The sequence below is a fragment of the Canis lupus genome, chromosome 6 (assembly GCF_003254725.2).
Source record: "Canis lupus dingo isolate Sandy chromosome 6, ASM325472v2, whole genome shotgun sequence".
In the NCBI taxonomy this organism is placed as follows: Eukaryota; Metazoa; Chordata; class Mammalia; order Carnivora; family Canidae; genus Canis; species Canis lupus.
In genome coordinates this window covers 28,457,700-28,478,779 of record NC_064248.1, presented here as the reverse complement: position 1 = coordinate 28,478,779, position 21,080 = coordinate 28,457,700, and the positions used below count along the sequence as shown (strand labels likewise).

Below are 21,080 nucleotides of genomic sequence, written 5' to 3'. Positions count from 1 at the left end.
CACACCATCCCCACATCCTGCTTCAGAGATGAGAGTCATACCCACACACGCGCTGGGCAGGAGGAAGGGCAGAAACCAGGCCTAGAGCACACAGGCTGGCCCCAACTCACCTCTCGTTGCCAGAGTGAGGATAGGCATGTTCAGAGCAAGGGCCACGGGCCGCCTCTCTCCTCCCTAGACCCTCTCAATTGTGGCGGGCTCAGGGACCTCAGAAGGGGACGTTGATGGAAAATATGCAAGCCCTTTGATGCCGAAATGGCACTTTTGCAAGTGTGGTGGCAGGCGGCAAGAGAATTCCTGTCCCCATTCAGGGTCCTTCTAGCCAGAATAAGAATCAGTAGACGAGACAGATCAACAGAGAATCAACTTTAACTTTGTACGTGAGGGGAGTCCACACAGACATGGCTAATTCCAAAGACGGACAAAACAAGGCCAGTATTCATCAGGGACTAAGGGAGGGATGTGGGCCTCTGCTTCATGGGGCGTGGTAAGAGCAGATCCCTAACCAGCCCTTTGGCCTGCCCTGCAGACAGGCCACTCATAAAATTCACCTCTGGCAAAAGTCCTTATCCTAGGACAGACCCCAACTCCAACTCTTCTAGGTAGTTAAAGGAGGGGCGGAAGTTTCTCTTGGGCCTGCAGGGTCTCTGCTGCCTGCAGCTCCAAATCTGCATGCCAGAGTGCCCCACCTTGGGGTGGCCTGTCCTTGGCCACTACACTGGGTTAAGGAACACTATGAAAGGGGGTGGCGGGGGAGGCGTGGCAAAGATTTATTCACTAGCATCCTTGTCACGTCAATAACTGATAAAACCTGGAAATTTCACCAGTACCCAAAAGTGAGCAATCTATAAAACTATGTAATACAGTTCTTTAAAATGAAGTTCCAAAGGTTGGTTGGTTATTTATTTATTAAGATTTTTATTTATTTGAGAGAGCACGTGCAGAAGTGGGGTGGGGGTCAGGAAGCAGCAGAGGGAGAGGGAGAAGCCCTCGATGTGGGGCTCAATCCCAGGACCCTGGGATCATGACCTGAGCCAAAGGCAGAGTAGCTTCACTGACTGAGCCAGCCAGGCGTCCCTCCAAAGGTTGTTTTTTTTTTTAACGTGGGGAAAAAAACTTATTTTTAAATATTTTATTTATTTATTTATGAGAGAGACAGAGGCAGAGACATAGGCAGAGGGAGAAGCAGGCTCCCCACGGGGAGCCCCATGCAGGACTCGATCCCAGGACCCCGGAATCACACCCTGGGCCAAAGGCAGATGCTCTACTGCTAAGCCACCCAGGTGTCCCAAGAATACTCTTTCTTAAGCTCATAACTACTAGTCTAGAACTTCACAGGAGTGGGCATCTTTTTTTCCCCAAGATTTTATTTGAGAGAGAGACTGAGAAAGCAGGGGGTGAGGGGAGGAGAGGCAGAGGGAGAAGCAGAGTCCACGCTGAGCAGGGAGCCTGACTTGGGGCTCAATCCCAGGACCCCGGGGTCACAACCTGAGCTGAGGGCAGGCACTTACCTGACTGAGCCCCCCCAGGGACCCCAGGAGTGGGCATCTTGTTCATTGCCTCATCCCAGAACACAGAACAAGGCCAGGCACTTGGTAGGTGTTCGTTCATGTTTGACTCCCCACCATCAGGAGCAGGTTAGAACACAAAGCTCAGCCCTTTTTCATAAAGGGCAAACCTCAAAAATGGTATCAAACCCAATACAGCCATGAGCATGGTTGTGGTTTTACAAAAGCAGCACGGGATTTTTGACCTTAAACTGGAAACCACACAAACTCCAGCCCCAAGTTCCGGGAGAGAAAGCAAACAAGGGTTGCAGCTTCAACACTTGGCCTCACCTCCCTCCTGCAAAGAACTGAATGCTGTGTTGATGTGTGAAAAGAGTTTTATTTCCTTGTGTGAAAGAACATTCCCAGTTGGGCTAGTCAGTCACAGGTGGGCGAGTCCTTCTCACATAAGAAACGAGGGTAGAATAAGTACTTTAAGTTGTACTCAGTTTGGGCTAAGCAGTAAGCAATCTCCTTGTCACACGTGCACAAGAGTTCTTGGCACTTGTTGTCCGCTGGTCCTGAAAGAAGTGGGGAAACTGAGTCAGCAGGGTCTCACAGAGACTTGAGAGTCAACACTAGGGAGGCCAACAAAGTGGGGGGTAGGGGGGGAAAAATCCGCAGCTACATGACATTCGACAATTCACAGGATCTCTGTCATGGCAACCTCAAGAGGGAGGTGACGTTGGGCCCATTTTACAGAAACCGAAGTGGCCAGAGAAGTGTGTTCAGATGGGGAAAGTCCAAGGTCCACTTGACCTTTTGGCTTCTCTTTCCCATCAACAGTACACGACTCACCCAAGGATCCGTTCAGATACACAGGTGCCTGGGAACCATCCAGAGCTTTTTGGGAGGAGTGCTTGCTCTGCTACTTCCTCACTGGGTGACCTTGCCTAAGGTTTCAGAGCCAAGTCCTCATTGAAAACGGGATACGGGGGCACCTCGGTGGCTCAGTGGCTGAGCCTCTGCCTTTGGCTCAGGGTGTGATCCTGGAGCCCTGGGATCGAGTCCCACATCGGGCTCCCTGCAGGGAGCCTGCTTCTCCCTCTGCCTGTGTCTCTGCCTCTCTCTTTCTCTGTCTCTCATGAATAAATAGGTAAAAGTTTTAAAATAAAATCCTTAAAAAGAGAGAAACAAAACGGGGGTTACGGAGAAGCCCGAGTGAGAAAGCCCGTGTAGAGTGCCCAGCAGGGGCCTGGCAGGGGACATGCACTCTGCCAGTGTTGGCTCCACCTGCATCCCTCTGCCTTCTTTCTCCACGTCTCTCCCCCATGCTCCTTCAAGAGTGCGTTCCAGCTTTCCCTTCCAGCCAGAGCCTGCCTCTTAGAGACCCAGAGGCTGCCACTCTAAGGTAAGTCTCCTTCCACCTTGGTAATCCCACCACCAGAGATGCTCTACTTGAGGTTAGAAAGATGGCGTGGTCTTTAGGCAGTACCAGAACGCAGAATGCCTGAAACAGCTTAGACATCCTATCTGGCCATGAGGCCCTCTGCCTTTATGTGTGGGCTTGTAATTGTCCACATAATGTATGTATCAATCCCACCCACCACGGAAGCCTTCCAAATTGCTCCCAGAGACACAGTGAAGCACCAGCTATGGAGCTCACCAGCTCCATCATGGGTGTACAGCTCTGAGCCTCTTGACACATGACTTCAACCCTTCTAGGTGTTTCATCAGCACAGAGATAGGAACAGTACCCACTTCTAAGGGCTGCTGGGAGAACGAAAACACACCCAACACATCATTTTAACCAACAGATAAAAGGCAGGACATACAGTAGGCACCCAGTTAGCTGGAGCTGACCTCCTTTGGCCGCCAGCTACTCTTTAAGGATCCTCTCGTGTTCCTTGGAGGGGCACCTGGTGGCTCAGTGGTTGAGCATCTGCCTTCTGCTCAGGCCCTGATCTCAGGGTCCTGGGATCAAGTTCCCCACCGGGCTCCCTGCTCTGAGGGGCGTCTGCTTCTCCCTCTCCTTCTGCCCCTCCTTCCCCACCCCCCACTCATGCTCTCTCTCAAATAAAAATAAAAAACATTTTTTTTTCAATGTTCCTTGGAGACCCTCACAGGTGAAGCATGACAGCCAGAGGTTGGCAGCACCAGGAGGGGCGGGGTGACAGACAGGGTATCAATCAGCAGGCAGGAGGCCGGGCACACTCTGGAAATTATCTTTCTAGGCCCTGTCGTAAGCAGTACAGATTTTTTTTTTAATTAAATTCTGCCCTCCATTGCTCTCTTCCTTCCTTTTTGTTTTTAAAAAAGATTTTATTTGTTTGTTTGTTCATTCATTCATGAGAGGCAGAGACATAGGCAGAGGGAGAAGCAGGCTCCCTACGGGGAGCTCTATGCAGGACTCAATCCCAGGACCCTGGGATCATGACCTAAGCCGAAAGCAGATGCTGAAGCACAGCCACCCAGCTGCCCCATGAACAGCACAGATTGATCCACATGACTGCACCCAGAGCTTCCCAAACTCAGGCCCGCAGCAGTTCAACATTATTGCTTTAAATCCCCTCATTTTTAAAAAAAGTAAGTTGATTAGTAAATAAATTATAATTTAATCATATTACAGGGTGTTAATGACACCAAATAAATCCCACAAAAAATTTCAAAAAAATTCTATATCACTGCCATAAATAGAAAATCAAAATCTTATACCATAAAGAAACTGGTGGAAAAACAAGCAGGAACAAAGAACAGTGGACATAGATTTCTACTAGTAAAGGCTAGTTAGATGCTATTGCCTACCTAAAGGCTGTAAGCCCCAAATCAGGGTGTCTTGCTTAAAAACGGAGATTAGGGGATCCCTGGGTGGCTCAGAGGTTTAGCGCCTGCCTTCAGCCCAGGGCGTGATCCTGGAGTCCCAGGATCAAGTCCCACTTCGGGCTCCCTGCATGGAGCCTGCTTCTCCCTCTGCCTGTGTCTCTGCCTCTCTCTCTGTGTCTCTCATGAATGAATAAATAAAATCTTTAAAAAAAAAAACAAAAACAGGGAGATTAGCAAGTGTAAGAGAGGTTTAGCCTCTCCAGCTGTCAGACCACCCCACAACTGACGCTTGCTCCTTTCCTGCTTGAAAAAATTAACAGAGGACAGGAAGGGAACATTGTTCTCATTTAACCCTCAGGGCTGTGCCACCAGCACCCCAACCTTCCAGAAGAGAAATCCAAGAAGACTGGGGCCCCAACCAGGCCTCAGGACCTGTCCACAGGAAGGGAACCAGGCACCGAGTCAGTGAGGGCACACTCAACCACTGAGCCCCCCACACATCCCATGTTAACACAGGAATTTTAACGACATGAGAAACAGCTTATACTTCAGTAAAGCATAAGAGGTACAAAACATAACTGCTATATATCTTTTTTAAATTATGCACTTGAAAAAGGGAGAACACTGGAAGGTAGTTAACCAAGTGCTTGTCTGTATAGTATCTATGGGGGTTTTGTTTGCCATGAAACTTGCATTTTGTAATCTCAGACTTTTCTACTTTGAGCCCTATGAGACTTCCATGCTTGATCATGGAAAAAGCAACCTCAGACGAAATTTGAAGGGTAGCTATTTCGAAGTGTAATTTAAGATATCTGTTAGATCTAGAACACCTAGGTGGCTCAGCGGTTGAGCATCTGCCTTCGGCTCAGGTCGTGATCCCGGGGTCCTGGGATCGAGTCCCGCATCGGGCTCCCTGCAGGGACCCTGCTTCTCCCTCTGCCTGTGTCTCTGTCTCTTTCTGTGTCTCTCATGAATAAATAAATAAAATATTTTTTAAAAAGTATCTATTAGATTTAAGATATCTATAGCACCGAATGGCAGTGCCAAAAAGAGGTGCCCTGTGGGGGCTTTAGTGGCCTTCCTCCCCACAATCTTTACCAGTTTCCCTCTCTATCCTCTCCCCAGTGTCTATAAACAAACACAACTCACATTTTTTTAAGTGCCCTTGCCATGAAAACTCCCCTTTCAAGAAGAGCCCTCGAGTTCCTTTCTACATAGACATTCTAGAGATGGCTCAAATTCCCAACAGACACAACAGTTCTAGGACTTGATGCTACAGAACCACCACACGGGTGGCACAAGGAGCCACCACGGTCTCCGCAACCAGGGGCCGCAGTTAATGGGGAAGTGGTCAAAATAATGTACATTTGTGTCCCATGGGCATTGGGCAACGTCTGGAGACACTTTTGGTCATCACGACAGGGAGGGAGGATGAACTGGAGCCAAAATGTCAACAGTATCAAGACTGAGAAATTCTGTCATAGGTTATTATCTTGCTTTATCTTATTTTTTTAAGATTTTACTTATTTGTTCATGAGAAACACACAGAGAGAGAGGCAGAGACACAGGCAGAGGGAGAGGCATGCTCCCCATTGAGCAGAGGGCCTGATGCAGAACTCGATCCCAGGACCCCGGGATCACACCCTGAGCTGAAGGCAGATGCTCAACCACCGAGCCACCCAGGTACCCCTATCTTTTTTAAAGATTTTAATTTTAAGTGACCCCTACACCTAACTGTAGGGCTCTAACTCACAACCCTGAGATCAAGAGTCACATGCTCTACTGACTGAGCCAGCCAGGCGTCCCTTATTATCTTGCTTGAAAAGAATGAGGTCGACCCCTATGTTCCAAGATGTCAAAGACACAATGTTAAGTGAATAAAAATTATAAAAATATACGTAGTATGATCTGATTTCATAGGTATAGGTATGTGTATATATATGTGTGTGTATATTTAAACACACGCACAAATCTCGTGATCCCTGGTAGATGGAGCATCACTTTCCACATTACAATATTTCTGTAACGTTTGAGTTTTTCACAACAGACCCATGTTAGGTTTGAAGGAGCACAAGCATGCGGGTGAATGGACAGGTAGATAATATATACATTGATATAGATACATAGATAGATGACAAATAAATAAGTGTAAAAATCAGTAACAGAGGGCAGCCTGGGTGGCTCAGTGGTTTAGCGCTGCCTTCGGCCCAGGGCGTGATCCTGGGGACCAGGGATGGAGTCCCACATTGGGCTCCCTGCATAGAGTCTGCTTCTCCCTCTGCCTATGTCTCTGCTTCTCTCTTTGTGTGTCTTTCATGAATAAATAAATAAAAATCCTTTTTAAAAAAATCAATAACAGAGCCAGACAGTCCAGGAGCAAACCCTCTGAACTTCCCAGGGGCTGCCACACAAGAGACCTGGGCACCTGCAAAGCAGCATGACTGCGTGGACTCCTGGGGAGGGAGCCACTGAAGCTCTAGGGTGGCCTTGTGCCCATGGAGCTGGCTATCTAAGGCTGGCTGTCATGGGGACAAATACCCCAACCATCTCCTCTCCTCTCACCCGACCATCTGTATGTCCTCCCCAAGACTATTGCTACAGCCTCATAACCAGTGCCTGGCTTCCATCCTTGCTCCTTCCAGAATATGCTCCATACAGCTCCATACAGCTCCATATAGCCAAAATGGTTCGGTTAAAATGCAAATAGGATCATGTCCCTCCTCTTTTTTTTTTTTTTTTAAGATTTTATTTATTTATTCATGAAGACACGGAGAGAGGCAGAGACACAGGCAGAGGGAGAAGCAGGCTCCATGCAGGGAGCCCGACGTCGAACTCGATCCTGGGGTCTCCAGTATCAGGCCCTGGGCTAAAGGCGGCGCTAAACCACTGAGCCACCCAGGCTGTCCCCTTTCTCTGTTTTAAACCCTGGCTCCTCGTCTCAGAGGAATACTTTCAACATTGTGTAGCATCTGGACCCCATCTCTCTGCCATCACCACCTACCACTCTCATCTAAGTGACTCTGCTCCAGCCTCGACATCCTCCTTGAGCTTCTCGGACCAGCCAGACATTCATTCCTGCCTCAGGGCCTTTGCACTGGCTGTTCCTACCACCTCTTCCCACAGTTCCTTTCACATTCCCCAGGTCTCTGTTTCAATAGCATCTTATTACTGCTTCTCTGCCCCCCTGGCCATTCCATATAAAAGAGTATCCCTTACCCTGCTCCCCTGCATTGTTTATTGAGGCAAAATGCCAATAGCAAAATTTGCCATTTTAAAGTGCATGAGTCGGGATCCCTGGGTGGCTCAGCGGTTTGGCGCCTGCCTTTGGCCCAGGGCGCGATCCTGGAGTCCCGGGATCGAGTCCCGCGTCAGGCTCCGGGCATGGAGCCTGCTTCTCTCTCCTGTGTCTCTGCCTTTCTCTCTCTCTTTCTCTATCATAAATAAATAAAATCTTTTAAAAAAAAATAAATAAAGTGCATGAGTCAGTGGCATTTAGTATGTTCACACATTGTGCAACCGTCAGTCCTATCTAGATCCAAAATATTTCTATCACTCCAAAAGAAACTTCCATATCCATTAAGAAGTCACTCCCCATTACCCCTCGCCTGAGTCCCACTAACCTCTCCTGGCAACCACTAATCTGCTTTCCATCTCTATGGGTTTGCCCATTCTGGACATTTCGTATAAATGGAATCATACATTATGTGACCTTTTGCATGTGGCTTCTTTCTCTTAGCAAAATCTGCTTAAAAGTCACCCACGTTGTAGCAGGTATGATACTTCACCTGCTTTATTTTCCAACACAGCACTTATAACAACGATCAGCACAGACACTATATATCCCATCCTCCTCCTTTTAAACAACAGAACCTTATTTCTCCATCTTGCCCAAAACCTAGCACGGAGCCTGGCACAGAGTAGATTCTCAGCGACATCTGTTGGGAGAAGGACAGGAAAGTCATACTTGCCAATTCTCATACAAAGCCAGCATCTAAATTTTATCATTCTCATTTTATGCGTGAGGAAGGCAGAGCTCAGAGGGATTCAGTGGATACTTGTCCAAGACCACAGCAGTAAGCAGCGGGGGGACCAGGATTCCAGCTCAGAATCAGCTGACCCAGCTGCCTTGTGTTCCCACCCTACTCCCTGAGAAAGAGAGTTCTTTCCTTCCTTCCTTCAATTGGAGAGAGTGAAGGGAAGGATGCACACAGAGGGAGAGAGAGAATCTAAGGCAGGCTCCATGCCTAGCATGGAGCCAGACATAGGGCTTGATCTCATGACCCTGAGGTCATGACCTGAACCGAAATCAAAAGTCAGATGCTTAACCATCTGAGCCACCCAGGTGCCCCAGAAAGTTTCTTTCAAAAGCAAAACTTAGTCTGACTGCTCCATGGCCTCAAGAACACGACAGCATCATGTTAGTCAAGAATAACCAAAACTTAAAAGGAAAAACAGCCCCCAAGGATTAAGCTTAAAATAAAGGTCTGCCAGTAAATATTATTATAGGCTTAAAAACAAATTTTAATATATTTAAGTCAAGCCCATAAATGGAAAATGGGCAACACCTGTAATTAGGTAAACGGCTATGTTCGGAGTATCTCCAAACAGAATAAGAGAATATTTTTAGCCAAAAACAAATGCAGAATAGGTATTTTGGTTCTTTTCATTTGGTTCAGGGAGGGCAGCTCTATAAACAGGCACGGACTCCACCAGTAGACACACCAATAAATATTTTACAGACATCACTTTAACATGCTAAGTGGCAAGCAGAACATGCAGGTCGAAGGGAAACGGGAGAGAACTGTGAGAGATTTCCCAGTGAAGGCCCGTTTCACCTCCTCTCTGCCCACTCTCGGAGGGGGCAGTCCGGGGACAGAGGATGCACCCAGGAGCGGGCACATGGCCACCACATTAAGCAGGCCACTCCTCTCCCTGAACTTCATTCAGTTTCCTCAACTCTAAATAAGAGGGCTGGACGAGACCAAGTCTGGGACACTTTCAGTCCTAAAAATTCAGCTTTGCTCTTATACCAACCACTACTTGATGCTAAGGAGATACAGCTGAGAGTCCATGAATATTTTTAAGGCCATCCTTCTAGTAACCCCTTCCTTCCCTGCAGCTCAGGAGCTGAGAGTTTAATGGAGAGTCATCCCAGATTTCACCATTCTCTCTAATGGAGGTAACAGGGGCCAGAGAGAAGTTCAGATCAAGCGGACAGCTGGAGAAGGAAAGGGAAAGAGGAACAGCCCCTGTCCAACCTGTTTATCGTATTATAGACCCTTTTTTTCACCTTGGCAATACCCATCTTCCAGATAAGGAAACTAAGGCACAGGGAGGTCATTCATCTAGGGCCAAGTGATGGGTACCAAGACCAACAAGGGTACCAAGACTACTCAGTGGGGCAAAGTAAGTCTCTTCAATAAATGGTGCCAGGGGCAGCCCCGGTGGCGCAGCGGTTTAGCGCCGCCTGCAGCCCGGGGCGTGATCCTGGAGACCCTGGATCGAGTCCCACGTCGGGCTCCCTGCATGAAGCCTGCTTCTCCCTCTGCCTGTGTCTGCCTCTCTCTCTCTGTCTCTATGAATAAATAAATAAAAATCTTAAAAATAAAAAAATAAAAAAATAAATGGTGCCAGAAGAACTGGATATACACATGCAAAAGAAGGAAGGTGGATCCCTACCTCACACATATACAAACATTAACTCAGAGTCGATCAATGACCTAAACGTAAGAGTTCAAATTATAAAGCTATTAGAAAAAAAAGAGGGGTAAATCTTTGTGACATAGGATCTGGCAGTGGATTCTTAGAGGCCAACAAAAACTCAATAAAAAACAAAATAGAAAAAAAAAAACAAAAAAAAAACAACAAAAAAAAAACAAAATAGATAATCTGGACTTTTTTCAAAATTAAGACTTTTATGCATCCAATATGTTATCAATAAAATGCAAAAACAACCTACAAAGTGGAAGAAAATGTTTGAAAATCACATATCTGATAAGGGTCTAGGATCCAGAATATATAAAGAACTCTTATAACTCAATAGCAAAGAGACAACCCAATAAAAAATGAGCAAAGAGGCACCTGGTGGGCTCAGTGTGTGACCCTCAGTCTCAGGGTTGTGAGTTCAAGCCCAATGTTGAGTGTAGAGATTACTTAAAAATAAAAACTTTAAAAATAAATAAACAAAATAAAAATGAGCAAAAGACTTGAACAGACATTTCTCCAAAGAAAACATAAGAATGGCCAACAAGCACATGAAAAGACACTCAATGTCATTAGTCATTACAGAAATGCAAACCAAAACCATGAGATACACTGAGCAGCCCCACTAAAAACAGAACAAATGAGAAGATAATAAGCATTGACAAGGCTGTGAAGAAGCTGGGTCCCTCATACACGGCCAATGACAATACGAAGGAGTGCAGCTTCCGTAGAAAAGTTTGGCGGTTCCTCAAAAAGTAAAACAGAGAATTGCCAGATGACCCTGCAATTCCATTCATAGTGATAGACCCCAAAGAAATTAAAACGGGCGCTCAAATACTTATTCATGAATGTTCAGAGCAGCACTATTCGCAGTACTCAGAAGGTGCAAAGAACCCAGTGTCCACCAACAGATGAATGGATAAACAGAATGTGGTCTGTCCCCACAGACGGAATGTTACTCAGCCATAAAAAGGAATGAAGTTCAGCTACGTCCCACAATATGAAATGAACCTTAAAAATATAACAGTAAGTGAAGGAAGACAAACACCAAAGCCACAGATGATATGATTTCATTTATATGAAATTATATACATAATGTATATTATATCAATAGATTTATGGATTCTAATTGTATACATATTCATATATTTAGCATATTGATTAATATATTACCATATAGTTACATGTTATATATAATTATATTTTTTGTATATGTATATATATAAATCTATATATAACGTGTTATCTATAATTATATTTTCTATATGTTCTAATTATATATAATAGATTCTAATAGATATATATGTCTATTATATAGTATTATATGTTATAATATAATTATATACCATTATATATGGCATATATATAATGCTGTGTTGTGCTGGGATTCTCTCCCTCCATCTCTCTCTGCCCCTACCCCCCTCACATGCATGTACCTTCTCTCTCTCTCAAAAAAAAAAGGAAGTAATGGGGCACTGGCTGGCTCACTTGGCGCAGTATATATATATATATATATAAATAATTCTAATTATATATATAATATATAATATATTCTAATTATATATATAAATATAATTTTTATATATTTATAAAATATATATTCCTAAACGTGAATAAATTCTAATATATAATATAAATATATATAATTATATATATAAAATTCTAATTTTATATATATAAAATATATATAATATATATAATTCTAATATATATATAATAGATTCTAGTCTAATTCTAATATATATATAATATATATATATATAAAATTAGAATCAATATAGCCATAGAGATGGAAAGCAAATTGGTGGTTGCCAGGTGCCAGCGGCAGGGGAAATAGGAACTGACTGCCTAGTGGGGTTATTTTGAGGAAAAGGGTAGGGTTGGAAGAAAATCTTTTGGAGCTAGACAGAGGTGGTGGGTGGAGGACACTATAAATGTATTAAATATCACTGAAATTTATGCTATTAATGTTTAATATTTTGTTATGTTTATCTCAATTAAAAATAAGAAGGAAGAAATGGTACAGAACCAGTTTCTGGGGCAGCAGCCTTACCTACGTTGTACGTGTACTATTAGTTCCTATTTTTATTTATTTATTTTTTCAGATTTTATTTTTAAGTAATCTCTACACCCAATATGGGGCTCGGACTCATGACCCCAGATCAAGCGTCACATGCTGCGCCAAGTGAGCCAGCCCCATTACTTCCTTTTTTTTGAGAGAGAGAGAGAGGGTGCATGCATGTGAGGGGGTTAGGGGCAGAGAGAGATGGAGGGAGAGAATCCCAGCACAGCAGAGCCCTACACGGGGCTCGATCCCACAACCCCGAGATCACGACCAAAATCAAGAGTTGGACGCCCAACCGACTGAGCCACCCAGGGGCCCCTACTTCCTATGTTTAAAATACATCCAGCTTTTTAATTTGAAAGGAACTCAAATACATGGAAAATACCATCCATCAAAAGGTAATCCTAAAAATAAATGCCTCAGTCCATTTCTTACTGCTTTAAGAGAAAACCAGTAAGGTTGCTTTGAGGGACACTTAACATTTTTAACTGCTGTTTTATTTTTCTTCTAACTGCAGAAGCGACTAGTTGTAAAACGTACAGTGAAGTTAGGATGGATTCTGTTACAATTATCCTCCTTAAATACATGCTGCTTGCGAGTAAAGACAAGATAAATGGGTAGGCAGATAGATAAATAGGAAAAATCTTTTTTAATGAATTTATTTATTTATTCATGAGAGACACAGAGAGGGACAGAGACTCAGGCAGAGGGAGAAGCAGGCGCCCTACAGGGAGCCCGATGTGGGACTCGATCCAGGGACCCCAGGATCACGCCCTGGGCCAAAGGCAGACGCTCAACCACTGAGCCACCCAGGTGCCCCAATAGGGAGAATTTTTTTAAGGCAGAATTCAATTGATGAACAGAACTGTTCTTGGATACAAGCCTGCTCTCTCTGTTAAAAAAAATAAAATAAAATCAGCAAGTGTTCTAAGGATGTTAAAGCTAAAGTAGCAGTGAACTGAGACTTTCTCCTCCACAAAGTTAGAAGGATTGTAAGAGAGGGGCACCTGGCTGGCTCAGTCAGGGGAGCGTGTGACTCTTGATTTCATGAGGTGAGTTAAGCCCCATGGGGATACTGAGGCCCTGACCAATCAGGGCTGGCCCACCGTCACAGGATCTGAGTCACTGACTGAGCTGGTGACCACTAGGTCAGGGACTGCAAACCCACATGTCCACTGGGACAGGCAGTGCTAATAAGTGAAGAAAACATGCATCAAACACAGAAATACTCCTCATTTCGACAAATAAATGGGCTCAGCACTCCCATGTATTTTGTGGAAGCAGTAAGACTCTCAGTCTACCTTCTTTCTACCTGAGTTTGTCAGAAATATCTATTTTCTGAGGTGCCAGTGTGGCTCAGTTGGCTAAGCATCTGCCTTTGGCTCAGGTCATGTTCCTGGGGTCCTGGGATCAAGTCCCTGATCAGGCTCCCTGCTCAGCGGGGAGTCTGCTTTTTCCCTCTCCCTCGGGCCCTCTCCCTCCCCTCCACTCTTGTTCTCTCTTCTCTCAAAAAAAACCATAATAAAACCTTGAAAAAAAGAGAGAAATATTTATTTTCCATAACCAAATGAAGAGCACAAAGGAAGTGGAATAGGGTAATTGTCACTTGTCCTCACTGGGAGTCTATAGGGCATAGTGAGGACTGGGGCAGATGGGAGAGATTGGCTCTCCCTGTAATTGGCAGTCCCTCTAAGCTCCGGCCAAAGGTTGCTACTGGGTTTGATGCAACTGGAGCCCCCAGTTTTTTGTTTTTTTGTTTTGTTTTGCTTTACCCCCAGTTTTTTTGAAAGGAAAACCAGACATTCAGAAATTCCGATTTTTTAGTGTGACCTATTTTGATTTTTCAAGTATGGGCTCAAACTGCTTTTCTAAACACTGCACAGGTGAAGCCAGACATCTGCAGGACAATCGTGGCTTGGGGACACCAGCTTGCAATACTATTAGCCCTATTTTGAGAGAGGAGGACACAGTGTCCAGAGACAGGAAAAGGTTTTCCTGAGGTCCCCAAATGGTAAGTGCCAGAATGTCCCTAGAACGTGGGCTTGTTCTGGCTCAGCCTCAGGGAAGAAGGCCCAGTGTCATGAACACTCATCTTATAGGCTCAGCTAAGTTTCTTCCCACCCCCCCCACCCCCCCCACCCCCGCCAACGCATTTACTAGGAGGGGACCCAGACCACAGCCTCCACAGCCTCTGGTCCCCCTAGTGCAGTACATTTGGGGCGGGAGCCTCAGAATCATGGTGTAGGCAGGTCATCAGACCATGCCAAGCTGGAGCTGGCCTGCATCTCAAGGGGATCCCATGTTTTGATGCCCGTCAGACTAACTTGCAGAGACCAGGCACTTCACCCTCACCCAGCTCAGGCTGTGTATTCCTTTTCTTTCTAAGCTTTGGCTCACGAGTAATTCATGGAGACGTTCTCTTCGTAAGAGAAGCGAGGGGCGCCCGGGGGGCTCAGTTGCTTAACCGTCCGCCTTCGGCTCAGGTCATGATCCCGGGCTCCCCATGGAGCCCCGCATCGGGCTCCCTGCTCAGCCGGGAGCTGCTTTTCCTTCCCCCTACTCATGCACACACACACACACACTCTCTCTCTCTCTCTCTCTCTCGCTCTCTCTCTCAAATCGATTTTTTTTAAGATTTTATTTATTTATTCATGAGAGATACAGAGAGAGAGGCAGAGACACAGGCAGAGGGAGAAGCAGGCTCCATGCAGGGAGCCCAATGCGGGACTCGATCCTGGGACCCCAGGATCACACCCTGGGCCCAAGGCTGACACTCAACGACTGAGCCCCCCAGGCAATCCCCAAAATCGATTTTTTTAATCCAGATTTAAAAAAAAAATCTTTAAAAGGAGGGAAACATTATAGGAATGTGAACTTGCCTTCCACCACACTGCCCTCAGCCCGATCCTGTCCCTAGTGATGACCACAGCTACCCACAACACGCCACGTATCTCTATATACCTTTTTCTGAGCTTTGCAAGTGTCTACACGTAGCCATGGAAAGTAAGCAGGCTACTGTGTTGCAAGCTTCTCTCCTCCTTCCTTCCTTCTTCTTTCCTCTTTCTTTCTTTCTCTTTCTTTCTTTCTTTCTTTCTTTCTTTCTTTCTTTCTTTCTTTCCTTTCTTTCCTTTCTTTCCTTCTTTCCTTCTAGAAATGTGCTTTACCAGACATGTCATTCTGCAGCTTGCTTTTCCACTCAACACCTTCTCGGGCCAGCACGAGGATCTATCTTATCCATCTCAGCAGGCTGCAGAGTCATCCATAATAAGAAGACATCACAGGTTTATCTACCCATGCCCCATCTGATGGACACTGAGGTCATTTACACCTGGTGTCACTTCGATCTTTTTTAGCTTTTGTCCAGACCAAAGAAATAGGTTTCTCCGTCCCTTTCTGTACGTGCCAGGTGTTACAGATCACTTCTCGTAGATAACCCCAGGGGGTGGCCTCTGGGGCATTGGGAGCAGTGGTGAGTTCCTGCGGCCAGGATGCCCGGGCCTCCCGGGGAGGTAGGTGCGGGCGCTGCTGGGGACTCACCACACACGATGCTCTGGTTGACACACTGCCAGGGGTAGCGCTCCATCTTGGGTCTGCAGCCAGCCTGCTCGGCACGCATGTAGCAGCAGTCGTGCTGATGACAGCACCTGCGGGTGGCAGACAGGTGGACCAGCAAGTGGGTGCAGGCGGGGATGCCCTCGTGGCCATCCTCCTGCGCTGGGACTATGGGCAAGTGAGGACACGCAGGGAGCCAGCCTCCTCTGGTCCAAGCTTTGTCCCTGAGAATCCCCACCCTGGGAAATCATTTTGCGGAGCCCCAGTGTGTGCTGCTGGGCCCAGTCCCCTGGCCCCCCACTCCCCCCACCACCACCACCCCACCCCCGCCACCTGCCTCCTCTGTGTCTCTGAGCTGCAGCTGCACCTGCCGCCTCTCTGGGCCTGGAGTGAGCCGAGCCCTGCGTGCCTCCTGCCTCTGCCCGGGGACAGCTTCCTGCCCACCCTCCCTCCCCTGGTCTCAGCCCAAGAACCAGCCTCTGTCCCAAGATGTCACCCAGCTCCCGATGTCCCCAGTCTGGTCTCCTGGTTACACCCTCTCATAAAACTAGGTTCCTTCCCTTGGGGGGCAGGTTTATAATGAGACTCTCATTTCAGGGACAGACTGATGAGCACCTGTCCTCACTGGCCAGAGCTCTGTGGGGACAGGACCGTTTCAGAGATGAGGTCAGCCCGATTCCACTCTGCCCTCAAAGAGCCCCCAGTCTAGTGGGGGAGGCAGACAAGCCATCGGACACCACATGCATGGCGAGAAGTGCTGGGACGGAGGAGAGGGGGCTTCCAGGAGCCAGAGGCGGGGCACAGCCGGGCTTCAGGGCAGCCTTCCCGGACCTCATCTGGGAGGACGGGGAGGAAGAGGACTATGACACATGGGAGCAGGAGCCTTGGAAGCACGAGACCCAGCAAAGACCTGTCTGTGACGACCAGGTCCTCGGAGCCAGGGAAGAGCCCATCGCATTCTGCTCTCGGCCACCTACCCCTGGCTGTGTGGCAGTGAGTGTTCCTGAGCCTCAGGGGACAGCCCTCATGCCCGCCCCTACAGATAAATGAAAGGAAGTCCCAGAAAGACCCAAACCCACAGCAGGCACTTCTCACCTGGCAGTGGAGCGTAGGGATTAGGGGCATCCAGCCGGCCAGGCTGCCCGGATTCGGATCCCAGCCCCCACCCTTTACTCCCTCGGTGGCCCCAGACAAATTACTTATCTCTCTGGCCTCAGTGTCCTCATCTCTGAAACGGGGTTGTTGTGAGGACTAAGAGGGGTTCTCAGAACAGTTCCTGGTGCACAGTAAGTCTGATCAACTTTACGTTACTTTTTCAGGCAAAGTAATTCATCCGATGGCCCGACTGGGATGCAGCTGGCACCAGGGTCTGTCCCCATTGGCGGTACCCAGGAAGCCCTCTGCCTGTAAGGTTGTACCACGTGCTGGAATTTTCCTAGTCTAAATAGAAAGCTCGCTTATGGGCATTTCCTTACATAGGCCTTAACTAAAGATCCTTAGACCTTATATAGGTCCTCAGACCTTTTAAAGCTGAGCCCAGGTATGCACTCACCAGTCGATGGTATCCCGGGGCTGGCCATAGCCACCCAGGCCACAGTAGCAGCCATAGCTTATGTAGGACAGGGGGCTGCGGGTACCAACACAGTTCATGGTCCCTGCCAGTTCTAGAAGCCCACGCCGATGCACATGTGACCTAGGGGAAGCTAGAGGAAAACAGAAACCAGAGGTTGCAGGGCAGGGTTTGGGGTTAAGGGCACAGTCTAAGAAGGGCTTGGATGATGCTGGGTTTGAATCCTGCTTCTCCTACTTCCTGGCTGTGTGACCTTAGACAACTTACTCAACCCTCTATGCCTTGGTTTCCTCGTTTAAAAATAGGGAGATAAAGGGAACCTCATTTTATCAAACGAAAGGACATCATGCATGTAAAGCAGCAGGCACATAACAAGCTCTAACAACCTCTAATGTCTTCAAGGCAGCCACGAGAGAGAAAACGAGTCACGGAGCCACAGCATCTGAAAGGTCACACCCCTGGGCCTTTGCACAGGAATGTTCTGATTTCCAATCTCCTGCCCTCATCTACTCCAGATGAAGTCAGATTGCTGGTCCCACGTCAAACGTCTGCCCAGTTGCCGGTGCTGGGCATTGGGTGTCAGAGATGAGCTAAACAGGGTCCCTGCCACCAAGGAGGGCTCCTCTGCAGGGGCTTTCTGTCCCTGGGTCTCCCTCTGCCCCTACCACTCCTCTCCAGACTCTGGATCAGTGCCTTTTGCATCTTCTCTATTTTTCACTGCCCACGCATGGATTCTTCCCGCAGGGAGACCCCGTGGCCTGAGCCCAGCCATTTGTCTCGATCCCCAAGCAGCTCTGACACTCAGCAACGCATAGGAGGTATGACTGGAACCCTGCGACTCACAGTGAGGAAGAGGAGACCAGGGCAGGAAGGAACGACCCCTACGGTCCCACAGCCCACAGGAACCTGATCTGACTAGGGGGCTTCCACCTCCAAACCAGCGCGCCTTCCCCTTCACCCAATAACGCCAAAGGCAGGAGGCCTGCCGGGATGACACAGCTGAGAGGCACCAACGTGGCCACTGCCGGGCACCAGGGGCCTCCAAACCCTCTGTCGTGACCTGGGCATCCAATAATCCCAAAGCAACTCCTCTGTCCAGTGAAGGCAATGAGTCTGCTCTCTGGCATTGGTAAAAAACAAAACAAAACAAAAAAACAAACAAACAAACAAACAAAAAAAAAAACAGAGCACCAGGAAAGAGGGCAAGTGCTTGAACCTCACCTCATACCAACCACCACGCTCCCTGACAGGCACCTCCTATTGTCAATAGCACAGCCACCTTGTCTTGCAGGTAGCTGTCCTCCCACTGACAGATGGAGAGACTGAGGCCACAGATGCACAGGGTTGGTGAGGCCCAGAGGGGAAACTCTCACCAGGGCCTGCCTGATTCCTGGGTGTCCGCTCCGGGACTGAGAGCCAGGCCAGGGCTGTGCATCGCATCTGCACATCAAGGTCTCATCTCTTTTCATCTAAAAATGGGTTTCCATCACCTTGACTTTTTTTGAAGAGTCAGGCCCAAATTAAACCCATTGTGGGTTTTTTTATTTGTTTTTTTCTCAGTGGAAAAAGTACCCTATTTGTGGGGGCAGAGGAAAAATAGAGATGAGTTAAATAAAAAAACACAGAAACAAGTTTAATTAAAACTTTGCCCACCCCCTTCCCCCGGTGACAAGTCCTCACTCTTGCAGAACTGGCCAGGTGCTGCTCCCGGCTGCCCACGTGTCTGCCCAAAACCTCCCTTGGCTCCCACCACCCTCCAGAGGCTCCGGGGCCTCGTTGCAGCCCAGAGGCTCTGCACGAGCCGGGTCTTCCCACCCCGCCATGTCCTCTCTCAACACCCCCATGCAGACCCTGCTCATCATTAACCTCTCCCCCGGTTGAACTTCGGATCACATCCTCTCTGCGCTGCAGATGCCCTCACTCCCTGCTCACCTGTCACCTCCTTCTCTAATCCACCTGGCCCGCAGGGGACCACAAGGGTCCTTATCACACTGTGCTGCTGTTTATGCGAGTGACCTTCCGGGCTGGGAGCTCTTTGAGGGCAGATCTCTGCTGTAGACAGCTCCAGAATCCCCGGCACACAGTGGGCTTCCAGAAAAGGTTCCCTGAGCTCCGGATCCACAGAGCCCCGAGGCACACTCCCAGGCTGAGCATACCTGAGGGGGCCCCAGTCCTAACCCCCTACCCCAAAGCTGTCCCCAGAGGTCCCCCACCCGCACCTGACCACAGCGTGGCAACGTCAGGGTCCTGCGCACACCCCCCTACAGAGGACCACGGCTTGGGGCAGATGTCCAGCACCGAGTTTGGAACCAAGGAAAACACTCCCTCGTGCCAACTTAGGTGAGGCAGGTCATTCTGGGGTCTGTTTGCTCTGTCTGCCCACAACACCCTCTGCTTGGGAGTGCCAAGGCTGTCCAGGCGTGCCGTGGGCCCGAGTCTGTGTGTGTGTGTGTGTGTGTCCACATTGGGCTGTCTGGTATGCCTGAGCTGTGTGTGTCGGGGGGTGTGCACCACCGTGTTCCCTCCCAGGCACCCCTGCCTGTGTCCGTGCATGAACCTGTCCACGAATTCTACACCTGAGAGCCCCGGTGAGGCCTAAGGTGTTGTGCACCCCAGCATCTCCCTGCTTGTGGTGTGTCTGTGTATTTTCCTGTGAGTGGGTGTGTCTGTACACCTCCCCGGGGGGCGGGGGGAGGCAGGTATTGAGGGGACCTCTTCAAGGGTGATGGCGGGGGGCAGGTGAGAAAGCCACCTTCTGCTCTTCCCCTGCCTCTCCCAGGTGTCCCCCTCCCCCTGGCAGGGGGGGACCTCAGACCCCAGAGACAGGTTGGGGGAAGGGTCAGTTCACAGCCCCCAGGCCAGGCGTCTGGAGGGTGCCCCTGGGGCAGGGCTGGGGGACAGGGATCCCGGAAACCTGGCAGGAGCGCGCAGGGGTGCTGAAGAGCTCGCGCGCCCCGGCGGTGGGGTCGGGGGAGGCGGGGGGAGGCTGATGAGTTGGAAGGGCTGCAGGGGGTACCCCGGTTCCTCCGGGGCGCCTGTCCCCGCTCACTCACCGGCGCTGGGCGCGAGCGCGTGTGCCAGGAGCAGCAGCAGCAGCAGCGGCGGCGGCGGCATTGCGGGCGGCCGCGCACAGCGGACCCACCCGACGGCGGCAGGTGCGGGCCCTCTGCCGGCCGCCGCGCTCCGGCCCGCGCCCCCTGCCCGCCGCCCCGCCCCGCCCCGCCCCGCCCCTGCCCCCCGCCCCGGCCCCCGCCCCGGGCCCGGCCTGCGGGCGGGGCGAGCGCTCCCGGACCTCCGCCGCCGCTCCCAGGGCGCAGTGGGCGCGCGGCCCGGGCCGAGGCGCGGCTCCGGGGACCGGGAGAGCTGCGGGGGGGCGGGCGGGGCGGGGGGGGGGGCGGGGGGCTGGCGGGGAGCGGGCAGCAGAGGCGCTCTGCGGCTGGCATCACCTGCGGGCCCTCCCCGCGCTCCCTGGATGCCCGAGAGGAAGGCGAGACGGGGCGGGGAGGGCGGACGGAACTGATCCTACACGGTTTAGTTCAGTTCTTTTTTTTTTTAAGGTTTTACTTTATTTTAGGGGGGCTCAGTGGTTGAGTGTCTGCCTTTGGCCCAGGGCGTGATCCCGGGATCCTGGGATGGGGTCCTGGGATCGAGTCCTACATCGGGCTCCCTGCATGGAGCCTGCTTCTCCCTCTGCCTGTGTCTCTGCCTCTCTCCCTGCGTTGAATGAACGAATGAATGAATGAAAGAAATCTTTCCTTTTTTTGAAAGATCTTATTTGGGGGATCCCTGGGTGGCTCAGCGGTTTAGCGCCTGCCTTTGGCCCAGGACGCGATCCTGGAGTCCCGGGATCGAGTCCCGCGTCGGGCTCCCGGCGTGGAGC

The 21,080-nt window shown here is 49.3% G+C and overlaps 1 protein-coding gene across 1 annotated transcript; it reads right to left on the bottom strand.

Annotated features, from left to right (window-relative positions):
* Positions 1 to 1,847: 1,847 nt before the first annotated feature.
* LOC112679074 (group 10 secretory phospholipase A2-like) lies at positions 1,848 to 20,349 on the bottom strand. Its single transcript, XM_025478552.3, has 4 exons — positions 20,254 to 20,349; positions 17,183 to 17,333; positions 15,616 to 15,722; positions 1,848 to 2,068 (listed from the first exon to the last, which is right to left on the bottom strand). The coding sequence occupies exons 1-4, from the start codon at positions 20,312 to 20,314 to the stop codon at positions 1,926 to 1,928; spliced, it is 462 nt and encodes a 153-aa protein (XP_025334337.1). The 5' UTR covers positions 20,315 to 20,349; the 3' UTR covers positions 1,848 to 1,925.
* Between the last annotated feature and the right edge of the window lie 731 nt (positions 20,350 to 21,080).

Excerpts from the sequence above, each read along its gene's own strand:
- LOC112679074 (XM_025478552.3), bottom strand. The coding sequence starts at position 20,314 with ATGCCGCCGCCGCCGCTGCTGCTGCTGCTGCTCCTGGCACACGCGCTC. Across the intron at positions 17,334-20,253 it reads CGCGCTCGCGCCCAGCGCCG|CTTCCCCTAGGTCACATGTG; the intron begins GTGAGTGAGCGG and ends GTTTTCCTCTAG. Across the intron at positions 2,069-15,615 it reads CAACCAGAGCATCGTGTGTG|GACCAGCGGACAACAAGTGC; the intron begins GTGAGTCCCCAG and ends CACTTCTTTCAG.